At 39.3% G+C, this 25,456-nt stretch overlaps 1 protein-coding gene across 3 annotated transcripts in view; it reads right to left on the bottom strand.

The window, feature by feature from the left end:
• AKAP12 (A-kinase anchoring protein 12) overlaps positions 1–25,456 on the bottom strand; it is an 82,865-nt gene that overhangs the window by 49,277 nt on the left and 8,132 nt on the right. The window contains exon 1 of one of the 3 annotated variants that reach the window (XM_019735442.2): positions 9,597–9,659. The exons of the other annotated variants lie outside the window; for them this stretch is intronic. Coding sequence (XP_019591001.2) covers positions 9,597–9,644 — 48 coding nt within the window. The 5' untranslated portion in view covers positions 9,645–9,659. Of the gene's footprint in view, positions 1–9,596; positions 9,660–25,456 lie in introns of those variants that run through there. 3 annotated transcript variants of the gene reach the window in all.

The raw sequence follows: 25,456 nt of genomic DNA, 5'->3' as shown, positions 1-25,456 counted from the left end.
TGGCATCCTGGGCACAGCCAGCGCTTACCAGTACATCTGGTCCGAGTGAAACAGGTAATCTGTATAGGCCCACTGATTCATGAAAGGCAGGTCACGGCAGGACCCTTCTCTTCACTGGCAAAAATACTGCAGTGCTTCTGTGGAGCCAGCACAGCATTGTGCAATAAATGGAAAGAAAGCGTGCTTGACAATTGGACAGATGGGGAGGGAACCCCTCTGCTCAGTGGTGAGGCATCTGAGCCCATTTCTCAATGCTCTGAGCCATTTCTTCACCTATAAAAACAGGATAATGCTTTGCAGAGTTGACATTGTGGCCACACCCCAACCCAACTAAATCAGGATCTCTGGGAAGGGGCCGCAGGTATCAGTAGTTTTCTAAAGCTCCCCAGGTGATTCCAGGGCAGCCATTGTCCCTCATACTAACCAAACGAACCTGAGAATTGGTGAGTGGAGACACTAGACACTAGTACAACAACTAGAAACCATCTCTCCAAAGGAAAACAAATTAGAATGCTGGTGAGTTTATAGGGGGTGAGTTTCCATGCACGGGGAGGCAGTTTCTATGCAGGTATGATTATAGGGAGGACCTCAAGGGGTAACTTCTAAGGAAGGGGAGGGCAGTTACTTGCTGAGGGTAGGGGCGATGCGAAAACAAGAAACTGGTGAAGGTTGGAAGTCACCACTGAGGGGCAGAGGAGAGGAAGGTGACATTAGATAAAAAGGCAGTGAACTGAACTGTCAGAGGCGTCTCCCACTCAGCCCTTGCAGGCGCTCAGCACTTTGGCGTCCCACACACTGCCCAGTGTGCCTGTCACTCAAATGGCCCCTATGAGGTTACCTGTACTCAGTGGAGAAGGAACTCCATCATACTAGTTCCTAGAAATGTTAATAGATGCTAAAATAACTTTCTCATAAGAAAAAAAATAACGACTATTCTAACAGGTTCATGATGGTCAATCCATTTCTTCGGTCTCAGCAGTAAGTTTCCAAACCAATTTGTTCTGATGCCTCTTCCCAAGCCATGCCTTTTAGACAATGAAAGTATGTTAAAGCAAAACAAAAACAAACTGACGCAAACCCTAAACAGGCTAGTCATCATATTACCTAAGAAGCAAAGAATCACAATTCAGGTTTCTCAACAGAAATCTTTGCAAGTGAAGCATCTCAGCCTTGGCTTTGAATGAGGTTAAGTCAAGACAATTAGTAAAACCTTATGAGGGAAGTGACATCTGGGCAGCCCCAGCGTCCTCCCCTTACAAAATTTGCCCAGCTACAGTATCTATCTATATTTAACAGCCCTTGTGCTTCGTTTCTCTAGGAAAATCTAGCCAGGCCTAGACTGCATTTAAGGAAGTCACTCTCAGCGAGAGAGAACACCTAGAGAGAAAAATGGCAGCTGGTTTCTCTTCTTTGGTATTTTCCTGCTTTTAAAAAATTAATACATTTACAAGTCCTTTAATAAGTTAACACTACACATACATCAACTTTCTTATCAGGATGTAACCCTACTTGAGGGCAAGAGGAGGGTTTTTCTAAAGAAGCAGACATTGTACAAAGCCTGTTCATTGGCAAACCTCTGTGAAAACCATATCAACTATAAGGTGTTTGGGGCTCTTTGTGTTTGTTTGGTTGGTTGGTGTTTGCTCCCAAAGCTATTCCTTCTCACTTCTGCTTCTGACACACACATGGTGGTCAGAATATTCACTAATATATAGGCGAACACTTTAAAAAGCATCGCCTAACTGACAAATACATTCACAGTCTAGCCCAGCATCATGGTGAATTTGTGGAGGAATGCAAAGCTGTAAAACCATCTCTCTCAACATTCGGGGTGGAGAATATTAGCCTGAATCTCTTAATCTGTACTCAAAGAAAGAAAAAAAAAGTGCTATAATGTCTAGTAAAAACAAAACAAAAAAAGGATCCTCCAGAAAAATATAAGCCTAAGAGAGGAAAGCACTTTCAGCAGGTACTTAATTATCACTGGAATATAAGTGATCTTATACAAGTGCAGTTTCCATTAAAAAAGGAATCCATTAACCTAATTTATAAATCATAAGTTATCCCTGTCAAAATAGCTTTTAGAACTGCCATTAGTAATACCATTAATACCTTAATTTTCAGCTACATCAGTAATACAGTAGAACACAGAGTGGGCCTTCTTCCCCATATAACACACTCAAAGGTACCTGCCCTGATTTAGAAGGCATTAATTTGGGAGAAACTCTGTCCTCCCAATGCAGAAGTTATTACTTCTGAAAGGGGATGGCCTGGAGGTGGGAGGAATGAGGGACAATCAAATGTATCCCAATCCCCCCAAAATAATGAATGAAACATTTTAGGAGATCTCTGCGATCTTGAGTTATAACTGCCAACTTTAGCACTTACTTTGTTTCAGTGCTTATTGTTTGGAAAGTCAGTTTGAATCGTGTGCCTTTAGCCCAACAATATATTTACCACCATTGCAGTGGGCTTCGCCACCCGACAACAGCGGAATCTGAATCAAGCCACCAGCGATGGTTCTGCTTCTTGTTTGGCGTTTTCCTTCTATAAAATGCAAGCCCTGAGCTCTCCTGAGCTCTGAGCTCTAACCTTTGAATCAGATCGTGTTCGGGACTCGCAGTCAAGAGGAACGGGTTACTCTGCTTTGACACCCGGGTTACTCTGCTTTGACACCTGGACAGACAAAGAGTAGAAGTGGCTTGTTATGTCCCCAAGCGCTTCAGTAAATAACAATGGGCGTCTACATGGCAGAGGCGGCTCATTCCTTAAACCACTCAGCATAAGACTTGGAAGCAAATAAAACAATTTCCAGAAGTATAGACTTTAACTGCTAGGGAAATCATCTCCAATACTCCCAATTTGAGTTACTAGAAAGGGAAAGCCTCTTTGTTTTTGTTTTTTAAGAATGCAAGCCAACACCTGGTCTAACTCAGAGGGGTAGCTCCCTTGGAAGCAATGTGGTCGGCTATTGATCTTGCACTCTGAGAGCAAGCCAGGGGGAAACCACTCGGATATTTGAACACACAGTTTGGGCCGACAGGTGCCAGCCTTCCCTGCTGACTTTATTTGAAATAGGAATAAAATCCTTTCAACTTAATGCTATTCCTACCAGTTTGCATCCCCAGGAAAAAGGGCTCTGCCTTCACAAGTGTTCTATCAGTGACCCAAAATTGTTGTTGCCTTCATCTTTTTTTAGATGATCATATTATAGGTGTGAATGATCACAAAGGCTTTGCTCTTTGGGGAACAAATGCGAACTTACAGGAAATGATTTGCTTTAAATTCGGAGACTGAAAAACCTATCTTCATCACATAGAGCCTGCAAACAATTTCTCCTGCCCCTTACAGCCCAGTCAAATGGTAAACTGAAATATATGGAATATTTTTTCTGTTTTCTTCACATAATTTACCCTCCCTTTTTGCATGAAATTTCCCCCCCAAACAAGAGTAGATTATAACTAAATAAATAACTGCAAAAAAGAACTTTGTTTTAATAGTGATCTGTCTGAAATTTGCACATTAGGCTTCTAAAAAAGTCCTCTTTTCATTTTTTCCATAAACTCTCCATTGAGAATTGTAAGCTCTCTGGTAATCAGTAGTTTAAAAAGGACACACACAGAAAACGAAATGCAGTTCTCTGTGATGTGTAAGACCACCTCCTGGCAATGAAAAACTAGTTCAGAGGCAAACTCAGTAACGTGAATCACTGCCAAGACAGAAAGATATTATTTCGTACCCATTCACATAATAATGGGGAAGCAGTTTTGAGATTGAAAAGTTTTTATATCAATTAGGACAGCAAATGTCTTAAAAACTGTTTTCCAGTTATTGCCTCTGGGGATTAGGAGGCAGCATTTTGCTTTAATATGTAAGATTTTATTGTTGAAATTAGTCTTACTTGATCCCAATCATCCCCACTCTGCTGCTTCATAAATTACGGTCTTTCCATATTCTTAAAGTCACAGAACCTTGCAACCTAGACCACTACACACTCATACTGCATCTTGCATTTCACTCTATTGACCCTCTAAGTGCACTCTCCAAAGTCTCTATCTCTGTATTAGTCAGCTCAAGCTGCTATAACAAAATACCACAATCTGGGGGGTTTAAACAACAGAAATTTATTTCTCAGTTCTGGAAGCTGGGAAGTCCAAGATCAACGTGCCAGCCAATTTGATTTCTCGTGAGGGCCTGCTTCTTAGATTGTAGATGGCCACCTGTGGGGACAGAGTCCCCGAGAACAGTTTCCAGGCTCTTGGCCTTGCATGGGGAGGTGATGGCTCGGGTAGTAAGTGACCATCGGCTGTGATTGGTTGGCCATCAGCTGTGTTGTGACCGGTTAGCCAATTGGCTACTGATGTAACTGTGGGGCTGCCTTGATTGGTTGGTTGGTTGGCAGGCAGAGAAATGAATGGCGGACTGTGGATCATGTGGCTACTACTGCATGTGTCTCGCCCAGCCGCCAGAGAGAATACAGTGGTGTGACTCCCCTACCTATGGCTCCGTGGGTGTTCCTTTATGGCCTAGCCATGTCCTGCGTTCTTATGTGGGGAGCAGGAGCTGAGACCCCGCAGGCCGCCCCGCATGACACCACCTTCTCACTGTGTGCTCACATGGCGAAGGGGGAGGCAGAGAAAAACAGAACAAGTGAGAGCTCTCTCTGGTGTCTCTTCTTATAAGGACACAAATCCTTTCAATCAGGTCCCCACTCCATGACCTCATTTAACCTAATTACCTACTTATAGGCCCTATCTCCAAATACAGTCACACTGAGGGTTAGGGCTTCAACATGTGGATTTGGGGGTGGGGTGCGAACATGATTTGTCCATAGCAGGGAGTAAAAACAGGAAGTGGTCACATGAGAGGCTCCTAGAATACTGGTATTATTCTAGAAACTGACCGGGGAGCTCTTTACACACAGATTCATTTTGTAAGAATCCATCAAAAGCTATACACTTAACATTTATATGCTTTACTGGATGTAAGTTGACCATAAACAAGCACACAAACCTGAAAATCCCCCAAACCATCAATCCGGCTGAAAACAGATAATGGAATGAAGGAGGCCAAGAATGGAGGCAGGAAGGCTGCTACTGCATCCAGTGGAGCTGGAACCAGGGAGGAGGCCCTGGGTAGGAGGGATCAACCTGAAAATATTTTGGAGCTGAGCCAATGCAAAAAACACAGCTTTGAAGCTTGGTTATGTCAGTGACAGTTTCTGAACTTAGAAAGAACTCATCCCTGTTCACTGCTTTTAACCCTGGGCTTTCTGTCTTTATACTGCTCTCTCTCTCTCTCTCTCTCTCTCTCTCTCTCTCTCTCTCTCTCTCCAGAATGCCTTGTCCTGACAAGAGCCCCAGATGTAAGTGCATGGTTCCTCGGTCTCCTGATCCATTCCCTGCCATCTACCTCCAGTGCATGCTATTGGTTTCTGATTACTCTTAAGGTTCAGGATAGTTAAACTTGAATTCAGTAATTATTTACTTAATGCATATTATCTGTACGGTGCTGTGTATGTAAGAGATGCTGTCCCCACCCTCACGGAGTTTAGAGTTTTTATCTTGGCTTGGCCCTTGCTAGCTTTCCACAGCATAGCCTGGATTCATGTTGGGTGAAAATTCAGAGATGACTGGTGAAGAACATTGAAGATTTCTCCCTGTTTAGCCCAGGATTAATGCTAAATCAAGTAAACAGAGAAGAGGCATCGGGGGGAAAGCAACTGCTTCAAAGAATCACCACGAGTGATAACACCAGCCAAAGGGCCCCTCATTTTACACAACCCCAATCTGGCCCTCTTCTGGGCCTTCCCTGCCCTACAGGAACCAACAGGACAAACCTACCTGAAATTAACATCCCACCTGCCCTGGGACACAAGACCATGGAGTTCCCAGGGCACCCGAGGCATTGCTATGGTGGAGGATGGGGGAGGGACAGAGCTCCAACAGTGGGCTGGGTGATCACACGCACGTGCTGAAGGCCCCTCAAGGTGTAGGGGCAACCAGGCCTGGGAAGACGACAGACTAAGAGGCTGGAGTCCCTTGAATCACCACATTCTGGCTCAGAGGGTCTAGAGCAGGGGTGTCCAAACTGCGGCCCATGGGCCAACTGTGGCCCGCAATTCACTTTTAATTGGCCCGCAGCAAGTTCCAAAAATATATTTAGTTTACTTAAATAAACCAGGTAAGGCGATACGTACTTCACCTCAAGTGAGTGGCCCGGCTGTTTATGTATTTTACTGCATATGGCCCTTGGTGAAAAACGTTGAAAAAAGTTTGGCCCCGGTCTAGGGTCTCAGAATTCTAAACTCAGTCCTGGTCTTTGAGGTCATTATGAAGGTTTAATTGTCTAGATAAGAAGAACCAACATTTCATTTAACAGTTTATTGGCTTCATATATGGGCCTTTACTTGTATTCTTGCCCTGGGCCCTATGAATGTTCGTGGTGAGAGTACATGAGCCAGATCTGGGTAACGACCAGTCCAAGGCCTAAAGGGGAAAATGTAGCATGCTCCGTTAGAGGAAGCCCAGAAGGGAGCCAGACCTCCAGTGTTCCAACCCAGGCTCCACTTACTGGACTTTTGTGACCTTAGGCAAGCTGCTTCACCAGTCAGGCTTTGCCTCAATGTCCTCATCTGTCAAATGGGCTTAAAAGTACCTACACATCATTAGGTTGTTGAGAGAAGCTAATATTTATAAAGTGCCTGAAACAACCCCTGGAACCCAGTGAGCACTACATAAGAGTTTATTGAAGAAATAAACGTGTGGAGAAAAGAAAGAAGCCACGGGATATTAGGTCCCCCACCTCACGTTTTCACATAGAATGTTTTACCCACCAAAACCCAAGACTCAGCATTGTGTGGTATCATCAGGATACAAGGGGTTAAGTCAGAACTGGGGCTTTGCCTGGAAACCCAATCCTTATGTGTAAGAAACTTCTAAGGGAAGACACTTTCAGCAACTCAACTCACTAAAAAAAAGAAAAGGAAAAAACTGTTAGATGAGAGAATGCCTGCAGATGTGAAAACATAAACCATGACTTTTGAATCATATAAGACCCCAGTAGATAAAGTGGGCAATAAATACTGTTCATAAAGTGAAATTAAATCAGTGAATCAACACATGGACATATATTAAGTAAAAGAATGCAAAAACCAAGGCAAACTTAAGATACCATCCTTCACCAGTCAAAGTAAACTCAATGTATATCAGTGATGAGGCAGTAAAATCTGAATACTTATTTATTCCCCGTGCATCAAAATTAGCATAACTTGTAAAAGCTACCCTTTAACAAGCTTCTATCCAATTTGTAGAAGGAAGTTCACAAGTTAAGCTACTTATCTTAGGTAAGTGACAGACTGGGGATTCAAATACACATCTTAACTACACAACAATTGCCTTTTCTACTTTGTCATGAAGCCTGGAAATTTACCCCAAGGAAATAATAAGAGAAGGGCACAGAAACAAAGCCACGTGGAGCAGAATGGAAATAAGCCATCAGTGTGTTCACTGGCAAATAAAAAGAATGCTTAGTTAACTGTAATATATTTTTTAAATGACATGGAAATATAAAGGGGTGGCTATTCTGTAAGTGGAAACAAAATGGGAGTGTTTCACCTTACTTGCAACTCAATAAAATTTATATACTTACGAATTCATAAATTATGAATTTAATATATTGAATTAAATAAACATACCATGTTTCCCCCAAAATAAGACTGAACCCGAAAATAAGCCCTAGCATGATTTTTCAGGATGATATCCCCTGAACATAAGCCCTACTGTGTCTTTTGGAGCAAAAATTGATATAAGACCCGGTCTTATATTGGGGGAAACACGGTAAATTAAAAATCCATGCCAAAATGGGGGAATTGTATTACTATATAAATATGCAATATTATCATATTTTTTAAAAGAAAGAGACATATGGTAAAAATTACAAAACTTTAGAGCTTGAAGTATTGCTCCTTAAAATCACCTCCCACAGTCCTTCCATTATGCTGCTGAGAACCAAGCCCTGAAAGAACATTACTTGCCCAAGGCCACAGAGCTTGTTAGGAATAGAAACCACCGGCCACCAGGCTCCTGTCTCCTCTATTTTTTTTTTTAAGATGACGTTTTAGTAAGATAATACCTGGGAACACAATCTTTTAATACAGTAGAACAATAATGACTGTTTCCCCAAGAGTGAGAATAAGCTCTGGGTGAGAACACTCTACGCCACTGGAGTAATATAGGTACTACTGATACTCAAGGTTTGCTGTTCTTAATTTCAAACCTGCTATACATGTCTGTTTAAAGTTTTATTCAAGGGATTTTAGAAAAGGAGAATGTTTTGATGAAGAACACTTCGAAACTCACTGGTCTAAGCAAAGTCATGGACTAGATACTGTCTTTTCACAACTGCAACACCAGAAAAACCATTGCAGAGAGAAAGGGCTCTCTAACACAACTCTGTTCAAAGAACGGACTTTTCCAAGACCCTGAGTCCAACCAGATTTATGATTCTTTGATGACAATAAACTACACTTGATTTCTCCTTCATTGTGCATTTATCCGCATTCGTGTGGTGTAGACCCAAAGATTATCTTCTACCTAGAAATTAACATGAAATTAACTCGTGAACTTTTCAAATACTATCTTGAAATATTTTCATCATTGTAGATTTTAACAAAAATATGAAAGAGAAGATGGGCAAATTCTATCTCCCCCTCCACAATAGTAATAGAAATGTTTCTCCCTGATAAGAAAAAAATAAACACACGCACACCCCTATTAGCTATTCTCTAAGGATCTGAAAGGGAAGGCTTAACATGCCTCGTACGCTCCAGTGATTAATGCTTTATTTAGTATTATGAAAAACACCAGTGCCAGGTGAACCAACACAGTTCAAGAACAAATTCTTACAAAACTCACACATTAATTCTAAAGTCTGTTCCTACTCTTCCTATGTATATTGTTATTAGCAATTTTAAATGCCTTTTATGTTAGTTTCAAAAAGAACAAAGCTAAATAGGAAGTTGGATTTATAGCCCTGTTTAAATATAGTCACCAAAAGAAAATGGTTAAGTAGGAGGCAATAGTCTACTTGTGGGTTTAAGCCTTGTTTTGTTAAGGAAACTAGTTACTTTTAAGACCTACAAATTAACTCATTCAATAAATATCTATTGAGTATCTATTGTGTGTCAAGCATCAAATTTTGAGTTAAAGCAATTTAACAGGTATTGTTTCAAATTATTTCACTTCTACAAAGTTCTCCTGTGGTAAACATCTAGATGTTTAGAAACAATATACCTTTGAGTCCTCTTTCCATATATTTTACATCTTAAAAACTCCTTTTAAAGGAGTAGATCCAAAAAGTGAGTTTTATCTGTCTGGGTGTGATTATTGTTAAAACTCCCGAAAGATAAAATCCAGGCTTCCTTTTAAATTAGGAACATGCATATCGCTTAGGAAAGCATTCCAGTCCATGTAACATCTATAACTGACAAACATTTCTTGCAGCCCCATCGATTACTGTAATACCATGCTCAGACATGTGCTCAGCATGTCCATCTGCTCCGATGGAAAGCTGCAGCCCCCGCGTGTGGAACCCACCTTTAAACAACTGCAGAGGTAATTACCAGTAGGAAAGGATGGATTCATTGTCTTCGTACCTTCAAGATTTTATAACTTGCTATATTTGTTTTTAGATTGCTTTGTTTTCTTGTTAACTAAAATGACCACGAGTGTGCTCGCTTCGGCAGCACATATACTAAATGACCACGAGCAAGATTTGCTTTAAATTGCTGAAATTGAGTATGTGCCTATGGAAACACACACACGAAGAATTCCACCTCCAAAACTGCCAAGAAAAATTCACTCCTTCCATATCATCCTATAAAGGATAATCTTTTAAAGGACAGGTCCCTGGTACCAGTCTTATTAAACAGATAAATCAATAAAAGGGAGACTGACATCAATGGGCTATTTAGCTTTCATAAAGGCATACGATTATGATAAAGCACAATCATGACCTCCTGGGGGGGAGGGGAGGTCAAATAAATGAAAAATAAACAAGTTCCTCCAAATCTTGGATCTCCTGGTGCATTGTGCTCCAGGAGCCACTCCCAGCCCTGCTGGCTTCCCTTTGTGTGAGGCTCGGAGACACTCTGTCCAAAGGGAGACAGATGCGCTGCAGTGACACGTTGAGCTGGAAGCGAACCGCCGCCCTTCAACTGCCCAGAACGCTGACAAAGCTAACTCAGTTTCGTTAGCCATCCTTTCTCCATTCCACTAAAGCCCTAAGCAAAAACAGAAACATGCAATCAAACGTGTTGGTACCTATGAAAATGTCTTCATCACTTTTTAACATGAAGCAAGCACTTGGAGGAAGAAATCTCCATTTTCAACTCCTTTCTGGCTCTACTAACAAGCATTTGCAACAAAGACTCTAACCACCAGAACACCAGGCTCTTCACATGAACTTTCAGAGTTTTAGCTTTGCTACATTTAAATTTTGTTCAAGATTTTTAAAAACTGTCCAGGAACATGGAAGGATAAAAAAAATACAAGATTTATTGTGCTAACTCATAATTGTATTTCAAGGTCTCTTGAGGCTCAACATAATCTTTAAGCTCAATCACCATTATGTTTATACACAAATTTTCAGTCTGACCAATTTGTTAACCAACAATTGTTAGACCAAGACAAGTGGTCAGTGGTGTCATAAATTAATGATTATGTTCAATCTAACTTTTATTATTTGCTAGCTATTTTCTTCCTGCAAAGATGAATGCTAAACAATAAAACAAAACCATGTTTTTTTCATCTAGATGTTTAGATAATTAGAACAGTTTCCAAATCAATGTGGTGTTCTGTTGGTTTAATCTGCATATAGTCATTCAACAAAAAATGAGAATAAAAACAGCCTTTCTGCAATCCCACACTGGAGTGAAAAATAGAAACGCACAGTAGAGATGAAATGCAGGTGGTCCTTGTGAAACAGATGGCAGGAAAGTAATTCTATTATCTCTTACTCCTTCCAGTGATAGTGTCGTAGCACGAGATTTATTTTTAACATTCAAATTACTAAGCCAATATAAAATGTGTAAAGCATTCTGATCAAAACAAACTTAATGATTCATTCAAATGTCTCTACAAAAACATATGAAGTTGAAAAACGTGGTGCCTCCTATAACAGAGTTTCTCAGGGAAGGTCTCAGTCAAGATGTTTTGTTTTTCACCTCCTTACAGGGTAAATACGTTTTTCAAAAATCTGTTTTTCAAAAATGCACATTCATTCTTACAGGGTTAAATAGGGCTCAAAAATAGCAGTCATGTAATATAATAATATCGTGTATCGTGGCTTCACCACACTTGGGTCAAACAGGTTTGTGAGAACTGGCTTAGAATTCTTACCCTCCATTTTCATATCAATGTTTCAATGAACCTGAGTTTGCTGGGTTTTTTGTTTGTTTTAATGCTTTTGAAATTAGAAACCATCTATAAAATTGTGAAGTGGCATCAAGTCACACACATTTTTTTCTAAGAATATACAAAAGAGTTAATGGTTGGGTAAAGTTGGAACTTCTACTTTTTTTTTTGCTCTGTTATTTTTCAATCTTTCTACAATTTCTAATTTCCATATTTATAATGCTTAAAGACACCTACCTGGTCTGGGACAGAACTTTTGTTTTGTTTTGTTTTATTATATAACTCACAACTTCTTTCAGGGGAAAAAAAGAACATTTATGACAAAATATTTCTGACACATTTTCATGACATTAAGATCAATTATTCTAGCAAACTACGTTCCTACCACCCTACCCCTCCTGCATCCTCCACCATCACCACTCACACCTAGGTGATCATCAGGAACTGAGGGTAACCATCTTGGTCCCATTCTTTTAACAAGTCTAACATTAATTATCTATTCATTACCTAGCCTTTCACTTGTTCTATTAAATGTCCCTATCTTTGGATTGGCCTGCTCAAGGTTTTTTTCCATGTGGTAAGTTTAAATAAAAATTGGAAATATGCTCATAACCATATTGTTGGGAGTTTTGTTTTGTTTTTCACTTTAAGGGGAAAACAAAGGGGGAGAAGAGGGTAGAAAGGAAAAAAGCTCTTCTATACAGAAGAATGCCAGATGTAGAAATGCAGAAAGAATGATGGATGAGAACCATTTCGCAAACCCCAATGTGATGCAGGCGAGGACCATCAGTGAATGCTAAAACATTATTTGGCAACAGAATAATGGGCATCCAACTATCACATCACCCCACGGACAAAAGCATACCTTTCTAATGAAGAGATCTAGCCCTTAATGAAATCACCAATGTGGCAACCAGGCTCCTGGTGTGAGGTAACAGTTAAGTATTCAATATCAGGTAGGTGTATTCTGACTTAGAATGTGCAGTTTGAATCTAATCACAGAAAAACCAATCTGACAAATCCACTATGTAAGAATCTGGCCTGGGCTCTTCATAAAAGTAAATCCCACGAAAAACAAGAAGGCAGGAGCCGTATTCTAGTTTAAGAGACTTTAAAAAGGAACATAACTGAACACAATTTGGAAACCTTGATTAGATCCTGGATCCAATTTTTTTTTTAATGCAAGTATAAAATGCATTTAAGGAATAACAGGGGAACTCTGACTATGGACTGTATATTAGATGGTACCATTAAGTTAATATTAAATTTCTCAAGTATGATAATGCTACTGCAGTTAAGCAGAAGAATGCAGGAATTTAGTCTTAGGACACAATGCTAAACTCTTCAGGAGTGAAGAATTTTGATATCCAAAAGTTATAACAACAACAACAAAAAAGGTTACAAATAAGAGAAGGAAAGCAAATCTGGCAAAATGTTGATGACTTGGTCAATCTTACAGAAGAAACAGCTTCTGTGTATTTAGTGAGAAACATTTAATCAACAGAAACTCTCAGCACAATCACCTTTCCCCACCATGGAAACATTAGTTGAGCAGCTCCCCCGTGTAGAAACAGTATTTCTTATCTATTAAGTTAGGACTATAAGAACCATTTATCAGAAGGCAGAAAAGCACATGCTTTAATAGCCAAGGGTGCACAATGCATAATGTTCACTCAGACTCATCGTGGTGTTTGCCGTACGCACATTCATTTCAGAAGGCATCTTTAATTTTTAGCTTTACTTGTGTATATAAGAACACCAGAAATTTACTTCACTACAAACAAATGGGATCAACATCATTAGCCCTCAGGGAAATGCAAATCAAAACCACAATGGGGGACCACTTCATACCCACTATCATCATCAAAAAGGCAAATAACAAGTGTTAGGGAGGATGTGGAGAAGCTGGGACCCTGTTACACTGCTGGTGAGAAAGTAAAATGGTGCAGCTGCTTTGGAAACCAGTGTGCTAGTTCCTCAAAAGGTTAGATATAGAGTTAACATATTAACCAGCAATTCTACCCAAGAGAAATGAAAACATATGTCCTTGCAAAAACTTGTGCACTAATGTTCATAGCAGGATTATTCGTAATAGCCGAAAAGTGGAAACAACCCAAATGTCCATCAACTGATGCACGGATAAATAAAATGTGTGAAATACAATACAATATTTGGCAATAAAAAGAAATGAAGTAATGATATTACGCTACAACATGGATGAACCTTACAAACATTTGTGTCTGAGAAAAGGCAGACACAAAAGGCTATATACTATATGATTTCATTTATATGACATGTCCAGAACTGACAAATCTTTAGAGATAGAAAGTGTATTAGTGGTTACCAGGAACAGAGGGAGGGGGGAAATGGGGAGTGATTGCTAATGGGTATAAGGTTGCTTTTAGGGGTCAAACTGTTTTAAAATTGATTGTCATGATGGTTACACAACTCTGAATGTACTAAAAACCACTGAATTGTACACTTCAAATGGTGAGGTATACACGGTGTGAATTATATCTTAGGAAAGCTGTCATTTTAAAAACCTGGAACAATTAATATTCTTCGAGCAACTGACACTGGGAAATAGCTCAGAGGGAAAGTTACCCATAGATATCTTCCTGGAATCAAGATATCTAACTCCAGTGTGCTCATCTCCTGTTAATTACAAACAAGATCTACAATGCTTCTTGAGCAACAGTAAAATGTCATGACAAATCAGACTTAAGTTGCGTTTGATTCCTGAAGAAAAAAAAAAAAAATGCATTCTTTAATTACAAAAGCCTCTCCAGATAGCTTGGCAAGTTCTTATGATAGAAATAAGCTCCTTTTTCACAAAATTTGGAGGGGAAGACTGAACAAATAAGATGATAAGTCTAAAGTGCGCTTGAAAAGCCAAGTCAGGGCATAAATAAATAAAATGTTGATCAAATATCCTGCAAATTAAAAACACAAGTCTGTTCCAAAATCCAAAGATTGCACAGAATTGGAAGTTTCTAAATACCAATACCACAGGTATTTGGTCAGCTGTCATACTTACCCTTGTAAGCAAAAAGATCAATATGGTTGACAGATTCACATTAAACTTAGATATATGTGTATATAGTTGTTAGTTTTTGTTTTAAATACACATACTTGAGATTATGTCCCATTGTTTCAATAATGGTGATTTGAGTGTCCCATGGGAAGGTTCCTTGCTCTAACTTCACTGGAAAGGAAAAGATAAAGTGTGGGGAGGCAGCGGCATCTGTAAGGCAGGAAGGTGACACCCAGTGAATGTGTGTTCCAGAGCAGCTGATGAACAAGGGTTAAAGGACCATGGCTTAGCCCTCCCCATCAGCAATGCCTAAGAGAAAGTTTCAGAGGGCTTGAAGAACAGATGTCTCCCTACTGGCAATGGAAAAGTTGGTAGCCTGGAAACCTTGCCTTTGAACTACCTCAGCTGCCACTAAAAGAAACCACATCCTATACCTTCCATGGAACCTTTCAGACTAAGTTCCTGCCAGTACCCCAGTTATTTTTGCCTGCAAAAAGCCTCATTAATTAACAGTCATGCCTTGCCAACCTATGAGAACAGCTTTGGTGCTTTTTTGTTTGTTTGTTTTTTTATGGCTGCCTTCTAGAAAGGTAATAGGCCCTCATAACAGAAATTGAAAATGGAACAATGGCTATCAACACAAAATCTTGTCCTTTGTGCTATCAATCTATAACTTACTTTGCAAAACTTGTCCCAGGAAATGGGGCTGGCACTCTAAAGATGATCCTTTTCAAAAGGCCCCTAACTCCAAACCCCACATGCTCTCTGTTGACCAGGGTTTGGCATTTTGTGGACGCCACTGCGACAACTGTCTCTCAAGGACTTGAAAATGTTTATGAGTCTCTTTTAAGAAAATCTACACTTCTGACTTTAATGTAGCAATATCTCGTGATAGAAGGTGACTCTGAACACCGAGTACAATACGCTAAATGGACGCTGACCCGCACAAACCCCAGTATGGTATTTTTATCAATACAGCATAAGAGTACATTTGAAATGCTCTGTATTAGCCACCCTTTCTCATTTTACATGACAGTGAATAGGAAATCAGTTAAAACTCCCAGCTTGTAACTTCCTATGTTGACCTATCTGTTGATTTCTCAGTCATCTTAAAAAGGGGAGATATCAAAGTTTTTAAAAGTTGAAATGATCTAAAACACTATCATTCTAACACCTTTTTATTTTTGTGTATTCCTTTCAACTTTCAGCCACATCTCTAAGCTTTTTATGTAACTGCTGTTGTGGAGTGCGGTTCCACATATTTCCCCCATTTTAGAACCACAAACATTTCCCCGAGTTGCTACCAACTCTTCCCATGTGTCTTCTCATGACAGCGGTCAGGTCCATGTACCATCTATATTTCACTTAACCAATCTTTCAACATCTTAAGCGAGACAGCGGTAAACATTTGCAATACACATTTTATGAAATACAGTTTTCTTTCCCTTGTATTACTTGCTGCATTTCCAGAATTAGGAGTATTGGAACAAAGACTGAACATTTAGGCTCAATGCATTGCCAGATTGCTTCATAACTTGTTTTTTTGAAGCACAGTAATGGATGCATTTCATTCTATCCTATGAGACGTACTCCTCACTCCCTGTCCCTCCACAGACCCAGGGCCTTCCTCTATCATGTACTGCATGCCTCGAGTATGTCTGCTCTGGTGCCCTCTTTAGCTCAAAACACTGTCACCATACCGAACTTTGAGAAAGATATAATCCAGCATTCACTTTCTATTCTCTTTTATCACTTGTCAATTTGAGACGTCTGCCTTCATTTCTTATGCAAGCTGATAAAATATTAACTCTGGTAAGGCCAAGAAGAGTTTTATAGCAGGCAACTCTTACTAGGATGATTAATTATGTTTATTCAACTGTAGGTTTGACCAGACCATATTTCAGGTGAGTTGCCAAACTACTCAATTTTGTAAGATCTCTGGCGAAATCCAGAATCACCATCAATCCAGGAACCAGAACAACAAAAAAGACCAAGAAAGGAAGAAAGAACAACAAAAACAACAAAGAAGAAAATTCAATATATTTGATTGTTGGGCTTATTCTTAGTGAACCCAAGCTGACTCCTAAGGATCACCAATTACATTTTTTTCTCAGACATCTATTGACTAATCCGTTGTAAACCAGAAAGGATGATGATGGTGATGATGATGGTGATAAAGTGGTTCCTTCTGATGAGGGAGACTGGTGGGGAATGGATAAGTAATGAGAAAGAATGGCTTTTATATACCTATGGATGTTAGATGCTTAACAAGTATTATTCTTCTTGAATTTTAGACTAAGTGGCCTTTTCTCCCAGAAGGTTAATATATCAAAGTTCATTTTCTTCTGCTATATTTTAAGTCTACTGGATTGAAGTTAGTTTAGTTAATGGATTTAATGGGTCCCTATGACCCATTAGATTTAATGAAATCCCTATGGTGACTATTTAGAGTTCAAATAGCAATAGGAGTTCCCTTCCTAGACTTTGATTTTTGAAAAAATTTTAGAACGGGCCAGCTGGGTTCCTACGAAGGAAGAGCTTTAAGCAGCCATAAGAATCTAAGTCAGTTCAGTTAACAAATAGCACCTGCCTCCAGTTATTCAATAACATTTTTCAGTTAAGAATGTTTTGATTACTAAAAATCATTGAAGTCTACTTTCAATGGGTGAACTGTATATCAATAAAACTTGCCAAAAAGACTGCTTAATTTACATGTATAAATTTAACTTTGCTCCTAAAACATAAGCCTTTAGACAAATTCTATTTTCTTACAGATTTAAGTTCAGTCTACATCATCCAAATGAGATTTGGAAGCTAAATTCACTTTTTTAACTAGAAATATCACATACATGTTTATGTTACATAAAAATGTGTCTTTAGCCATGAGCTGCTGTGGGCCAACTGGCAACCAACTGCCTCAGCCGGGGGGGGGGCAAGTCTCATAATACCAGCATGGGCCAGGGAGCTGTGTCCTACACTAGACTGAGAAACAACAGCTTGAACAGGGTGTGGGGGGGCAGAAGGTGGAAAAAGGGGGGGGGGGGAATGTGTCTGTAACATGTATTTCTGTATCATATTATCTTCATGTAGCATTTACTGGCAAAAGAACCACCTAAGATTTTATATTAAATAGACATCTTCCCCTTTTAGGATGTCAGCAAGCAAAACTAGTAAACTGCTTTAAACATACATTTTAGAGCTAACAGGCCTTTGTAGTCACCAAGTGTCAGCAGTTCATTCAAGCCTCTTTCCAAGACCACACCCTACACCGGCTTTCATCTTGGCTCTTAAGACTGCCGGGCCATCCTCCAAGCTGATGTTCTCCATTCGTTCCCTTCCTCTCCTTCTTTCAATCCCTTCTGCATACCACTAGCTTTTCTCCTGCCTGCCCCAAGATGGAGACAGGGAAGAGAACAGAAGGGATAGATTTGAGGTGGGTAGACTCAGCTTGAAAGGACAGAAGACAATGAAATGCAGGTGTCCAGAAGGAGAGATGGATAGCTTCAGGATTCAACAGCATGTTGATATAAGGAAAGCCAAGACAGTGGACAAGATATCTCAGGAGAGCTTGTGGAGTAAAAATGAAGACATAGCAACAGGAAGAATTTAGTACTTGTTAAATGAAGTCTCAAAGCTCAGTTTTGCATGGATATAGCTAGAAGAAGTCTGAGTTAAGAAAGCCCAAAGCTACTAGTTTAAGAAGTAAATGGTAACTCTCCTGCCATTGAGTTACCCAGACTTTCAGAGAATCATCATGTGAGTCAAAGGGAATAAGTTTAAGAGAAGAAAGGACTCTGGAAAAATCACAGGTAAGGAAGAAATCTAAAGGCTGACGTCTTCAGCTAATAAACTATCTTTTATATACAGGCAAAGAAAATGGGCTTAACCTCTGAAGTATAAGGAAACTAAGTCCCAGAAAACTCTTTAAAACCTTAGACTTGAAGTTATGGAATGTCTGTCTCAAGCTTTAAGAAAAAGAACCATGGGAGGGGCTGAGCACGTCCTGTGAAACAGTTCCCACCTGTGAAACAGTCCTGATAAAGAATGGCTTTGGTAAGAACCCTCCCTGTACTAAGCCTGCTAATAAAAATTATAAACTTCTTTAGGGATTCTCTTCTTTTTGGAGGAATGAAGAGAAGGAAAACGACGATTTTCTAAACTTCAGTATATATACCAGATACCTGCTTGGTGAAAATGAAAATGCCAACAGAGCAAATGTTTGGCCATATTTCTGCTTCAGACAGAATTCCCCAAATAAAAACCAATTAAATAATGGAATAAATTTATAGCCCAAACTACAGTTATGCTTTTATACAAATATGATTAAGATGCCATAGTGTGCGTCTAAGAATACCCAAGGAACTGGGAAATCGACTTCAGTTATGTAGACATTTCTCTGAGGCCATGCTACTGCACCACACGGGAAAATATTTAAAATGAAGAGCTTCACTTTATTACCACATTCACTGGTCAAGTGGAAGGAAACTATATAGAAGATCAAAAGAAAACATGTAACACACCATTGGTTTTTGTGTTGTCTGCCAACCCTCAAGATGCACCTTGTGGAATGAAGGATAAAGAGACGCATAGGTGCGTGAATGGAGGCCACAGAGGAAGTCTGGAGCGATATATGTACCTGCAAGATCACAGCGTCCCAGGATACTTCTGCTTTCTAATTGTCTACATCTATAGAGCAACCATATGCCGAGAAAAATGGCCAGAAGCAGCAGGAAGAGTACTTTGAAGACGAATGTTACGGTGTATTGCATAGGATAATTAAAATTTGGGAATGAGGAAAAGATCTGAGGGAGCAGAACTAGAATCAGTATAATTTCATGATGACCTGGATACAGATAAATGAAGAGCAAGAGGAGGACAGCGACGCCACCTGCAAAATGGTAATTAAGGCTACCAGAGGGAGTTCTCTTTTATGGAGGAGGTGGACAGAGAGGAGGGGTAAACTCGTCCATACATAAATGTGTATGTGGGACTGAAACTTGTGGGTATGATTGGTTGTAAAAGCCAGGCAGAGGACAAGATCCCCTAAGGGGAATGCCTTGATCTGGGCTGGCAAATCAGCTGGGAGATGATCCGAAGGGAGGAAATGTGTTTAAAATGGAATGGGGTTCAACAGGTACAGCAGAGGAGATGATGAACTCGGAGGCACTGAGGAGAGCAGACCAAATGGGAAGGGAGATGGACATTGTATGGCCTGGCATTGGGTTACACCCAAATAGAGGAGAAAAATGAGTGGCATCGATTCATATCTATGACCTGCCCCCAAATGCAAAGAGCCCGTATAGCCTGGCGTCAACTATCTTCAGGCCATGATAGGGTGGGAAGAGTGTGAGAGCGGGATCTGTAATAACTGCTTGGCCAATCAAGATGAATTGTTTGGCATGTATTTAACAGCAGATAGAGCAATACATCCTAAAATACCTAGAAAGGCAAAGTGCATTGGGATCTCAGGATCTGTGTAATATCCCAGATGTTAACAGCACGAGAGCTGTCTCCTTGGCATTACAGCAGAGGCCTATTCACACTGCAGTGCCCTCACACCCACAGCCCCACAAACGGGAGCTCAGCAAACCAGGGAAGACCTCTAGTATTGAACGCAAGAGCGGTGCATCAAAAGCTGCATTTCCTGGTTCAATTTTCTCTTTGTTGGCTCATTTTTAAAATGGGGCTGGCACCACTTACCTCATAGACACGATGAGCTATTTAAAGATAGGGGAAAGCATGAACAAGTTCCCACAAAAAGCCTGGTGCCTAACAGGCTCTCAAGTCCAACAAGCTTCATTGAATTGAGAGTCATTGAGAAAAGGAACTCTATTTTTTATATTTCTATATGCCCCTGACCCTTAAGGTTTATGCATTTATTAGTTCCTTCTCTACAAGTTTCAACCTTATAATCAACAGAGACACACAGTAAAAACAGCTGTGTCAGGAGTCTGGAGACATGGGCACAGCACACAAAACTGACAGAACCATCACATGGTTCACTCCTATCAAGTTAATGCTTTGTGTGAGAATAAGCACGAGAAGGTACACTGAAGAAAAGGGTCAATAAGTGGGTATATTCAACTATACATATACATATATATGCTAATTTTTAAAATAAACAGTTTTAGTAAACATTTATTATGAAAGAGGAGTCAGCACTTTATTGCCTAGATTGAGTTTGCTTTTACTTTTTTACAGCCTAAAGCAATCTTAAAAGAATAGCCCAATATCAACTTTCAGGTTATACAGAGGAGCAACTTTCCTAAAAATTCAGCTTAGTTACAATCCCAGAATACAGTTACTATTTGCTTTGATTTGTTTTGATCAGGCTCAAGGAAAAAAATACATCAGTATCTTTCTCAACTTCTTATCCGAAGCCGAAATAAGCCAGCTGGTCAGCTCATAGCAAAGGAATCATAAGCTTTGGGGATTTTTCCTTCTTCATGACCATAAAAAGCAACAAACGGGTGACATTTCCCTTTACTCTTATTTGTCAAGGGAAGAATTTGCAACTCCGTTCAAGAAGGCTCTGTTTTGACCTTCCCCTGATCTTCGTTCAAGTTCACATACAGTTACAATACCTCCAGTATTCACTGCAGGAGCTGGAAAGGGTTTGAGGAACACAATAATTTACTGCATTTAACTCCACAGTAGTCTAATTGTCTTTGACCCCAGAAAATATGGTTAAGGGAAAGTTTGAAGGCATAATGTGGCTTGCGCTAGGATGTTTAGTCCTAAGAGCACTAATTAAGTGCCATAGAAATTGAGTCTATAAACAGTTATTAGACCTACTGCAGACTGAAAATAAAAACTAAATCTGATGCCATTATCTGGATTATCTGAACAATGAAATTAATCCAAAATGTACTCTATCCCCCCCAAATTTTCATGATCCTTATTGTTGCCTCAATTTTCTACTTCTTTCTCTCACCTCTCCCCCAAATGAATCATCAAGTCTATATGTAACTTAATAAGGATATAAAAATACTAAATATTTCACCTCAGGATAATGTAAGGCACTTCCCAAATAATATACATTTAAAAGCTGGACCATATTCCTTATTTTTCCATTTTAACCAAAGAATAAGACTCTTTCTACATGTGGTTAATTTAAAAAATCGGTATATAAAAAATACAATAATTTGTGTATGAATGAAATGAAAATCCAACCTCTTTGCTCCCTGCAAAAGAAAACAAATTTCCTTAACATCTCAGATTTATTCTCTTGATTGGCTTTGCACTGCCAATCACAATAAATGCAGAAGTCGTGCCCTAATATTAAAAACTCTCGGCAGCTCAATCACTATTCCAATTGTGCCCTCCTTGTGCTGGCCTGGCACTTCCTAATTATATTTGGGTAAAATGCATACTATATGTCCTTCTGGAAAGGCAGAACTAATAATATTAACATTTTCAAGGTTCTGAAAAGTTCTGTAGGTTAAAAAAAAGAATCTTTAACTCAACTTTTCCTAGGCTATTTTTCACTCAGTATCTCTCCCAATATGAGGCTCTCACAGCTCAGTTTTTTTTTTTAATTATTTTGTTATTTTCTTATCTTATCTCAAGCATCTCATTCTTCAAAAATTCAGCATAAATTCCATTTCCTCTGTCTTAGCTCCGGCTACTAGGACAAACTACCATATACTGGGTGACTTAGATTAACATTTATTTCTCACAGTTATGGAGGCTGGAAGTCCAAGATTAGGGTCCAGGCAGATTTGGTTCCTGGTGAAAGCTATTTCCCAGTTTGCAAAAGGCCTTCTCCTTGATTATAAGAAAAGTTCTTTGGTGTCTTTTCTCATAAGAGCACTAATCTCATAATGAGGGCCCACCCTAATGACCTAATCATTTCCCAAAGGCCCCATCTCCTAATACCACCACATGGGGGATTAGAGTTTCAATATATGAATGGGGGGGGGGGGGACATAAATATTTATTAGGTTGTTGCAATTACTTTTGCACCTATCTAATAGTTTATGGCATCCTCCATCCCATTTTTCCTGGTATGCCACAATGTGTTCTCTCTCTTACCTTTGGGACCTGTCATGTTTGTGCTTTTTGTCCAGCACTTAGCTACAACTCACAGCAAAATATGGTTTCCACGAGATTGTTAAATCCTCAGTTGACTCTGGGCGCTAAAGTCACCGTAGTTTTAGGGTCCCCTGCAGTGCTTAACACTGGCAGCAAAAAAAGACCCCCCAGTTCATTTACAAGGAACTCTTAATACTCTTGTTCTTCTTAAATATACTTACGCATCCGCTGCCTACTTTAAATAATTTTTATTCCAAGATCATGCAATTAAGAGAAAACGCTTATCAGTCACACTTATGATTTTTCTAGTCACTAATCTATAGCCCTAACTTTTTATTTTTGGTGTTAGGAGTACAGGTACATGACGTGAATCTGTTACTTTTAGGCCAGCCCTCCTAGAGTCTGAGAAGCTCATTCAGTCACCTAATTTGCCTAAGACTAAATCACTTTGGGTAAGGAATAAGCAGAGGTCAGGATCACAGCGCCTGCTTGAGAAACTTTCTCCGACAAACGTAGTGCTTTAAACCATGACCTACTTCCCTGAATACTCAAGCATTCTTTGCATTCTTCCCTGTCGTGGAGGATTGTTTATCAGGCACAGTTCCAGAAGTCACTTGAAATCTCTTGTCACTGTTGCAATTCTAGATAATACTGTAGGTCCTCTTTGGTCACCACAGAATCTCCATTATAGGACAAAAACCTTTTGAGCATTCAAGAGACCTTAATGTACCTTTAATGAGTATCAAAAGAATAACCAATCTTCATTTTAATCAAACTAAAAGAAATTATCTATATTGTAAATAAAACAAAGACGGATCTAAAACTGACATCATATTGAGTTTACATTTAAACTCCTGAAGGCTTTACAAAAAAAAAAAAAAAAATCAGATGTTATAACCAATCATCTGGGTCTTGGCCCCCATTACTTACTGTCAACTATTTTTTTTTTGTTTAAATTTTATACACCAGCTTTCTTTTTCATCAGGTTAGAGAAAATATCTTAATAATCATGGCTGATTCTAGTAAACTTTAGTGGTAACATTTTCCACTGCTTTTCAATAACTGAATTCATATAAAACAGAGGAGAACAAGAACAAAAATTTCCATTTAAATATTTATATTAACACTATAGGAGTCAGGAACTCATGTCCAAATATTGGTTAAATGTGTCGTTTCTGAAATAATTTAAAAATTTTCATCATAGAGAGACTGGCTAATTCTGAGCAATTTCCTGTAGATTATAATCCTATTTCCCACCCACCCCCAATTTATACTGCTGTGTATAGCAATTGTAAATTTAAAGTAGATAGACCAAATTTAGGTTGAACTTTGCAAGGCATTCAGTATATCACTGGTGTGGAGTAAGTCTGTTTTACTTATACATCCAATTGAAGGATAATTTCAAACAAAAGTTTCTTAAGAGGCATTCTACGAGAGTGTATTAACTTAGTGAAAAATTATCACCCAGAATGGCAATGTAAAAAAAGGTTAAGAACCATCAAATCAGTCAACAATCTTTAATGCATCACAGCAATATGTATTTTATAGAGTAAGGAAAATTATCAAGGACGCAATGAAGCATGTCTTCAATAAGGATAGTGAAGACCAGGGGGTGACGATAGAAAACGGATAGTTGCAGGAGACAAAACCCAGAGCCTGTAATGGCTCAGTTCACTAAGAAATCATATGCTCTGACATGAAGAAAAATAGCAAATCATAAATCGTCCTCTGAACAACAAACCAAAGGGCAGACACTGGAGATGGAAAGAATTACAAAGAAGAAATGTCTTCTTTAAAAGTAAACATTCCCAAGCTACCTAGTTTCTTTGCCTACAAATGGAAGGAATGCAAGTCAGCCATCAGGCTCTTTCATTTTTAGGTAGACCCAGACGTGCTGGGGTAAAACAGTCACTATTGCCTGGTGAAGCAGTGATCCAACAGCTGTTCAGTCCAGTGGCATCTGTTTTATCGTCAATTCACGTTCACTTTTAGTTCCCCCTTCTCCATAGCTGCCACCATCAACTCCTTTGATGTTATCATCTCTTATTCTGTGATACTTGACCTTCCACTGTGATCCCAGGCCCACCCCACCCCCCACCCGGCTACAAGCCTGGATTGCTCCAGTGATCTCTGCTCTGACACAGGCTGTTAAAGACCTTATATTAATTTTTGCTCCAAAAGACCCATTAGAGCTGATGGTTCGGCTAGGTCTTATTTTCAGGGAAACACGGTATTTCAATCTTTGTTATTGAATATTTCCTCTAGAGGGACCCTATAACCTCACCTAGATTATGTTTGAAAGGATAATGCTATGTGTTCTTATCTCTTTATCTCTCAACGCATCTAGACCAGTGCCTTTCATATGGTAAGTGGTTAGGAAACCTTTCATTGACTATTTTTAATGCATAGTGTTATTACATAATAAGAGAACAAATTCAGTTTAGAACAGGGGTGTCCAAACTGCGGTCCGCGGGCCAACCACGGCCCGCAATCCATTTTTAATTGGCCCGCAGCAAATTCCAAAAATATATTTAGTTTACTTAAATAAACCAGGTAAGGCCATACGTACTTCACCTCTAGTGAGTGGCCCAGCTGTTTGTGTATTTTACCGCATATGGCCCTTGGTGAAAAACGTTGAAAAAAGTTTGGACACCCCTGGTTTAGAAGACAACTCCTGCTTCCCACGTTTTTATATTTATGTATGTATAAACTTACCATAGCCATGAGAGACCAGGTTAACACCTCAGATGTTGAATTTAAAAGTATTTTAAACCATCAACTTGCTACTATAATTGACCAGATTTTTAGCCACTCCCTTAGTGCTTTTCACTTAATGTCCAAATAAACACAGCAGGAAAAATTTTAAAGTAAAAAGAAATCAATAAACATTTTATGCATATATGGAAACTCATTTCAACTGGAGGAACTACTTAATCAATAATATTGGAACAATAGGTAACCCGTATGGAAAATG

Source organism: Rhinolophus sinicus, linkage group LG05 (genome assembly GCF_036562045.2).
Source record: "Rhinolophus sinicus isolate RSC01 linkage group LG05, ASM3656204v1, whole genome shotgun sequence".
In the NCBI taxonomy this organism is placed as follows: Eukaryota; Metazoa; Chordata; class Mammalia; order Chiroptera; family Rhinolophidae; genus Rhinolophus; species Rhinolophus sinicus.
Note: the sequence above shows the minus strand (reverse complement) of the source record. Positions and strands in the feature narration are given on the sequence as shown.